This window comes from Nanorana parkeri, unplaced genomic scaffold, assembly GCF_000935625.1.
Source record: "Nanorana parkeri isolate BGI_ZX_2015 unplaced genomic scaffold, ASM93562v1 scaffold1552, whole genome shotgun sequence".
Classification (NCBI taxonomy): Eukaryota; Metazoa; Chordata; class Amphibia; order Anura; family Dicroglossidae; genus Nanorana; species Nanorana parkeri.
In genome coordinates, this window is record NW_017307820.1 from 360,029 (window position 1) to 367,795 (window position 7,767).

Consider the following 7,767-nt stretch of genomic DNA (forward strand, 5'->3'; position numbering starts at 1 on the left):
CCCCCCCCGCTCCGATCCTTCAGCGCTGACTGGCGGAATGGACGGGAAGGGGGCGGGTACAGCTGGTTCTGCTTCTAGATAGGCAGGGCCAGTTGTCACTCACGCAGCTGGGTGGACCTCGACAGTGATGTCGGGATTCGTCCCAGCTCAGGTGGTCTCAGTAAACCACGAGCTGTAGCTCGCAATATACTGAGCTTTGGGTCACGGGAGGACGCTAGTATATGTCCTCCCGTTACCCTTAGGAGAACTATGGGGAAAAACACTTACCTCGTAGTTCTCCTTTAAGCTGGCCCCTAAACATTTGTCATTCAAAATTCAGAACAATTGTTCACCACAGTATTCAATCTCACCATCGTTGAGTCAACTAATTACGTTCAAAGGCCCTTAAACTTCCTACCAGTCCGACTACTTGAAACATTTTCAGTCCGGAGCACGCAAATGTTTTTGTCCATATAGAAAATCGATCAAACGTTCCGAAAATAAATGGTCAGCTTTAGCGGAAACAGTTCTTCTGATTTTAGGGCACCATAAATCTTAGCTTGACTCGGGATAACTGATCTCTATCATTTGGTAGCTGTATTTGTAAGCTGAACTTTGATTTTAATGTATTCCTCAGTGGTCACAAAGGATATCAATCCTTTAGGTGTGCATCAAGTGCCTTTAAAAAACCTATCAAGTGTCTATATAAGTTATCACATTGTAAAATTAGCAGTGACATCATCATAGTGCTGTACACAGCCTTAACAGATACCAGAGCGGTAGGGGGGACCCAGTAGGCTCCACCAAGTACAGGCTGCCTGCAGAAAACCACAGGAGGGGGCGGAAACAAGACCAGTCACCCTGCAGTAGGAGAGAGAGCAGCAGTGAGCGGTCTTTATCACAGGAAGCTCCAAGTTTCACAAAGCTCTCCAAGATTCAAGAGGAATACACATGGTCCTTGTATGACAATATTTGCTGATCTAGGAATTCAGCTTTGAGGTTCAAATACAGTATTAGAAAACATTGTAGCTGTTGTTTTATGTGTTCCTATGTATATTTCCTACAGATGGATCCAGGAACAGAAATACCCCAAATAGATGTCCCCGTCCTCTGTATTCCCGGGATTCCACACAAGAACATCAGGAGATCCCTCAGGAACATCAGGAGATCCCTCAGGAACATCAGGAGATCCCTCAGGAGCATCAGGAGATCCCTCAGCAACATCATGAGCTCCCTCACGAGGATCAGGTAGATGGAGCTGAAGGTCTTGTATGAAGGTACAATGGGGGGAATTTGCACAGAGCAGTGCCGACTGAATTCATGTAGTTAAGGTAAAGCTTTGTAGGGAAGCAGTGAAAGGTTGCCCAGAAGGTTCTTTGCAAGTACTTTGTGCCCAAAGACTCAAAAGCTTAGCTGCTTACCCCTGCTGGTTCCAGATCCCAGAGAGCTGCTTCCCCGAACTTCTGGGTAGGGGAACGTGCGCTTTGTGTTCTATACAATACAAATATGAACGAACATTCATTTTGGCATATAGCTGCACAGAATGAATGTTCACAGATATTAGCAGGGTGAATGGCCCTGTGGATAGTTTATTAATAGACCTTTTAATGTCAAGCTACTTAATCAGCAACCAATATCGAACACCCAAAACATTCTATACATGCTAGTGATGCACCGATAACAGTTTTTCGGTATCGAGTACGAGTACCAAAGTTTTGCTTTCGGTACTTGCCGATACCGAGTACCGATACCGCTGCCTCCTCTGGCATGGAGCCAGCTTCCCGGGCAATCAGGAAGCTGGGCAGCATGTAATGACATGCTGCCCGGCTTCCTGATTGCCCGGAAAGCCGCCTCCATGTTGTTTGGCCGGCTCAATTGTGTTTAGTCGGGAAACTGGCTTACCAACAAATCAGCATCGAGCCATCTCCCCGGCTAATCAGGAAGCTGGGCGTTGAGTAATGACCCGCCTCCCAGCTTCCTGATTGGCCGAAGAGCCGGCTCCTTGCTGACTGGGAAGCCAGTTTCCCGGCCAATCACAATGATTGGCTAGCTTCTTGCTGATTGACCGGGAAGCCGGCTTATCAGCTAATCGGCCAGGAAGCCGGCTTCACAGCTAATCAGCAAGAAGCCGGCTTCCCGGCCAATCAGAAAGCCGGGAGGCGGGTCAGTACTTGCCACCCGGCTTCCTGATTGGCCAGGAAGCCGGCTCCATGTTCCATATTACAAGTACTTGCCCAAATACTTGGTGCATCCCTAATATATACAAATTTAAAGTCATCCTTCAAGCTTTTCTTGGCCTGTGCTCATACCAGCCATGCATGTAGGCCTCAGGCATGTCTAAATCAGTACTTCAACTATCCTTGAGCGAGTCGACCTCTCCTGCAGTATCTTCTAACGTACACACAGTTTTTGTTGACCTAACCCAGTGTTGATATTCTTTTTGGTTTTACTTTATATTGTATATGATATATATTGTGTTGTGTTACACAGGATGAACATTTTTTTGTTGTTAAAGTTGAAGTGAAGGAGGAAGCAGTAGAGCCGTATGTGGGGGATGAGGAGCCGTGTACGGAGGAGGAAATCCCTCCAGAGATCAGCACAGGTGAGGAATACAGAAAAGATTCTTAGATTGTCCATGTCCTATCTTCAGAGACACCCATAGACACTAGCGCGCCCTGAAAAGGGCAAGATTAGGAGATGACCTCATAGAGGTTAAGTGCCATAACTGTCCAGTCACACTGGTCTACAAGGGGAAAACCTGGGAAATGAAAGTGGCTACATATGACCAGAATTGGGTCACTAATAAAGGAAAATGAAGTCCTGAGTATGTTTGGCTCCAGTTTCCAAGATAAAGCTTCAGATCAAAATGACGAGGGGGGATGTGCGATTCTGCTCCATAACGTTTCTGCAAAATGTGGTCTAGCGATGACAATGGCGCCACACCAATCATTATACATTATTCTGTTTATTGAGACCAATAACATAACTTTCCTTTCATTTATTGGTTTTTCATGTAACAATGTTCATGCTTTAAATCGACGGCATTACATTTACATCGACTGCCCCCGGATCAGCTGCATCCTGCCCATCGTCTTTATCATCATCTGAGTCTACAGAGTAGGATTCTGGTGGATCTGGAATAGGCAAGTCCTCATCATGGGGTACAGGACGCAGTGCAGACGGAATGTTTGGCTATTCCACGATCCACTTCTTCTTTCTTGAGGTCCTTTTTGCAATTGGGGGAACCATGCAAAAATAGCAGTCGCTATTATTAGGGATGCACCGCGACCGATACTAGTATCGGTGCCGAAGCCCGAGTATTTGGGCGAGTGGTCGTACTCACCCAAATGCTCTGATGCCTAGCCCGATACTTCTTGTGTCAGGAAGCCGTGCAATGAGTCACTACACACTGCTCGGCTTCTTGTGATGAGAGAGCATGGAGCCGGCTTCCCAGACAATCAGGAAGCCGGGTGGCGTGTTATGACTCGCTGCCCGGCTTCCTGATTGGTCGGGTAGCTGGCCAATCAGGGAGCCGGGCGCAGTGTATTTACGCAGTGCCTGGCTTTCTGATTGGCCGGGTAGCCGGCTTCATGCTCTTCGTCAGCTCATGATTGGCCAGAAAGTATCGGTATTTGGTATCGGCAAGTACCAAAAACAAAATATCGTTACTCAATACAGTAGTCATTACACGCTGCCCGGCTTCCTGATTGGCCGAGAAGTCGGCTGCATGCTCCCTCGTCACTGTGACGAGCAAGCATGGTGCCGGCTTTCTTGTAATGACGCGGCGCCCGGTTTTCTGATTGGCCGGAAAGCCAGCTTCATACTCCCTCGTCACCTCATGACGTGGGAGCACGGAGCCAGCTTCCCGGCCTATCGGAAAGCCAGGCACCACGTCATGACTCCATGCTTTCTCGTCACCTAGTGATGAGAAGCATGGGGACGGCTTCCCTGCTAATTGGAAAGCCGGGTGGCGAGTCATTACATACCTTCCGGCTAATCGGGAAGCCAGGTGGCGAGTCATTACATGCCGCCCGGCTTCCTTAATGGGACTTTCAGTATCGGTATTCGGTATCGGCGAGTACCGGGAAAAAAAATATTGCTACTCGTACTCGATACCGAAATACCGGTATGGGTGCATCCCTAGCTACTATGTGGGTTCCCTCCACACCATTGGGACTGCGAAAGGCATGGACTTTTTCTTCTTGTTTAGCCAGTGACGCAGATAAGTTGCACATGTAATGCAACAATAATGAGGGGCCCAACTCTTGTCCCGAGCCCCCATTTTGCATCTAAAATATAGGTGGTGTGCCTTTTTTTTACCACTGCCGTCATTCTGCACTTTTCAGATGCAAATGTAACCTCACCACAAATGTAGTAGAAGTTCTTTGCGTTGTTTACACACTTTCCAGGCGTCTTGGCTTCTGAGGGAAAATATCACGCAACTGTCCCTTGGAAATGTGCGGCAATTACACTTTCAGAAGCCACCAGACGTACAGTAACTGTATCATGCGAAAGATCTGACCAAGACAAATGTACCTTCCAATAAAAGAACATACCAGTTAGGTCATAATCTTTAGTCTCAAAGTGAAGATAAATGTATACACTTCCATGTGATACCATTTTCATTGTTCTACCGTACTTTGCGGAGAAGTTACGAGGCATCATGATCATCAGACTCCTCCCTCCCTCCCTTTATCCCCTGATTTCCAATTAATCTCATCAAAATATGTAAGAATGAACACATTATCAGGGTTATTCACAAAAGGGTGAAGAGTTTGGAGAAGGCAGGAAAAGTGAACAATCTAAGACAACATCGCTGAACTGGGAAGTGAGCTGAACTGGAGATTTTTTCCAAATCAGCTACACTATATTACCAAAAGTATTGAACACCTGAATCCAAATCATTGGATTCAGGTGTTCCAATCCCCTTCATGGCCACAGGTGTATAGGATGAGGCACCTCGGCATGCAGACGCTTCTACAAACATTTGTGAAAGAATGGGTCGCTCTCAGGAGTTCAGAGACTACAAGCGTGGTACCGTGATAGGTTGCCACCTGTGCAATAAGTCAATCCGTGACATTTCCTGGCTACTAAATACTCCGCGGTCACCTGTTAGCGGTATTATAACAAAGTGGAAGCAACTGGGAGCAACAGCAACTCAGCCAGGAAGTGGTAGGCCACGTAAAATGACAGAGCGGGGTCAGCGCATTCTGAAGCGCACAGTGCTCAGAAGTCACCAACTGTCTTCAGAGTCAATAGCTACAGACCTCCAAACTTCGTGCGGCCTTCAGATTGGCACAACAACAGTGCGTAGAGCGCTTCATGGAATGGGTTTCCATGGCCGAGCAGCTGCATCCAAGCCTTACATCACCAAGTGCAATGCAAAGCGTGGGATGCCGTGGTGTAAAGCACGCCGCCACTGGACTCTAGAGAAGTGGTGACGTGTTCTCTGGAGTGACCAATCACGCTTCTCTGTCTGGCAATCCGATGGAGGTGTCTGGGTTTGGCAGTTGCCAGGAGAACGGTACTTGCCTGACTGCATTGTGCCAAGTGTAAAGTTGGTGGAGGGGGGATTATGGTGTGGGGTTGTTTTTCAGGGGTTGGGCTTGTCCACTTGGTTCCAGTGAAGGGAACTCTTAAGGCATCAGCACACCAAGACATATTGGACAATTTCATGCTCCCAACTTTGTGGGAACAGTTTGGGGATGGCCCCTTCCTGCTCCAACATGACTGCGCACCAATACTTTTGGTAATATAGTGTATGTTTTCCTAGATTGTTCACTTTTCCTGCCTTCTCCAAACTCTTCACCCTTTTGTGAGTAACCCTGTTTATCTCGGAGGTCGATTATTTCACAAAATTTGTAAACCAGTGTCTTCAGACAAAATTTGCTCCGTGTATACCCAGCTTTAGATCCATGGACTGGAAAGAGTCAAAGAAAAGGGAGGAAGCCCACACTTGGGGTTAAGTAGAGGATGTGAAAGGGAAGAGGAAGGCGAAAAGAGGTGAAAGAGGAAGTATGGAGGAGAACAGCGGGGTTGCATGGGGTTCATAGGTTGTTGGGATGGTCCGAATGGGGGGAACACATGCTCCATAGGAAGATTAGAAATGTATAGGCTTAGTAGGTGTCTGGAAACATATTTCTACTCCGAGATGGAAACTATACCATCTACTCTTGAGTAAAGGTAATGAAGAAGCCAAGAAATTCTTCATGTACCTTCCTTGTTTGGTGGTCCAGTTTGCAAGTGTAACATTGTCCAGTATGCTGCTACGATTGTCAAATTTCTCTTGAGGCAATGGCTCCCTACTCTCAATATCTTGTCGTTTTCCGTACCGATCCTCCAGATGGGCGATACGTGAGGAATCATTCGAACAGACGTCCCATTGTCACTCCAAATGGTGAAACAGATGATGATGATGACCTCACCCCCGATTCTTCAGAAGAAAACCCTGTTCCCCATCCCGCAGTTCATATTGGAGATCTCTCGTCTGCTCCATCTACTCGTGGGGGGAGTTTTCCCGGGGGTGGATCATGCCTGTGCTCCGAGTGTAATAAATGTTTCACCGAGAGAACAAAACTTATCGAACATCAAAGGACGCACACGCGGCAGAAGCCGTTCTCCTGTTCTGAATGCGGCAAATGTTTCTCTTGGAAGTCCTCTCTCATTACGCACGAGAGGGTTCACACTGGGGAGAAGCCGTATTCATGTTCTCATTGCAGCAAGTGTTTCACGGACAGGTCGAACCTCTCCACGCACGAAAAGACGCACACAGCAGAGAAGCCGTTTGCCTGTTCCGACTGTGGTGAAAGTTTTTCCCAGAAGGGCTATCTTCTTTCTCATCAGAGGACTCACAGGGAGGAGAAGCCCTATTCATGTTCCGAATGCGGGAAGTGCTTTTCATGGAGGAGGCTTCTGGTGAGGCACCAGAGAATTCACTCGGGGGAGAAGCCATACCTGTGTTCTGAATGTGGGAAACGTTTCACCGACGGTCCAGATCTCGCTAGACACAAGAGGATCCACACGAGCGACCGGCCGTATTCGTGTTCTGAATGTGGGAGAGGCTTCACCAATAAATCCAATCTGGTCCAGCACCAGAGGGTCCACACCGGTGACCACCCATATTCATGCCCCGAATGTGGGAAAGGCTTCTCTTGTAGGTCGCATCTTATTGGACACCAGAGAACTCACATGGGGGAGAAGCCATATTCATGCTTGGAGTGTGGGAAGTGTTTTACCCATAAGTCAGCTCTGGTCAGACATGAGAGAATCCACACAGGCGATCGTCCGTTTTCATGTTCTGAATGTGGGAAGCGGTTTTCAAGGAAGACCTATCTTAATTCCCACCTGAATTCACACAGAGGAGAGGGTTCTGTGTAAGGATGTTACAGAGTTTAATCTACAGCAATGTTTCCTTTTTTAACAAGTTTCTGTGTCTCTTCTTCACACTTTCTCTGTCCATATCTCTCCCTACCCCCCTTCCTCCTATCTTCTCTTTCTTTTTTGCTTAATTCATTTCTAGCGGTACAGAAATCTTCAAGTATGCATTTACACCAAATAAAGTGTAAAAAGAGGAATCTTTACTGAACAAAGATATCAAATGGTTTACAGAGAGTTATTGTAAACACAGGAATATGTACAGATGAGCCACACATACACATGCATTTAACCAGAACTATGTGAAGGGGCTTCTGATGTGAAGGGGGTCCTGATGTGGAGGGGGGTCCTGTTGTGAAGGGGGTCCTGATGTGAAGGTGGGTCCTGATGTAGATGGGGTCCTGTTGTGAAGGG

At 47.3% G+C, this 7,767-nt stretch overlaps 1 protein-coding gene across 1 annotated transcript in view; it reads left to right on the forward strand.

Annotated features, from left to right (window-relative positions):
• Positions 1–6,273: 6,273 nt before the first annotated feature.
• LOC108798762 (zinc finger protein 239-like) overlaps positions 6,274–7,767 on the forward strand; it is a 3,518-nt gene continuing 2,024 nt past the window's right edge. The window contains exon 1 of the mRNA XM_018570544.1: positions 6,274–7,132. Within this exon, the coding sequence (XP_018426046.1) occupies positions 6,274–7,132 (859 nt within the window). The remainder of the gene's footprint in view (positions 7,133–7,767) is intronic.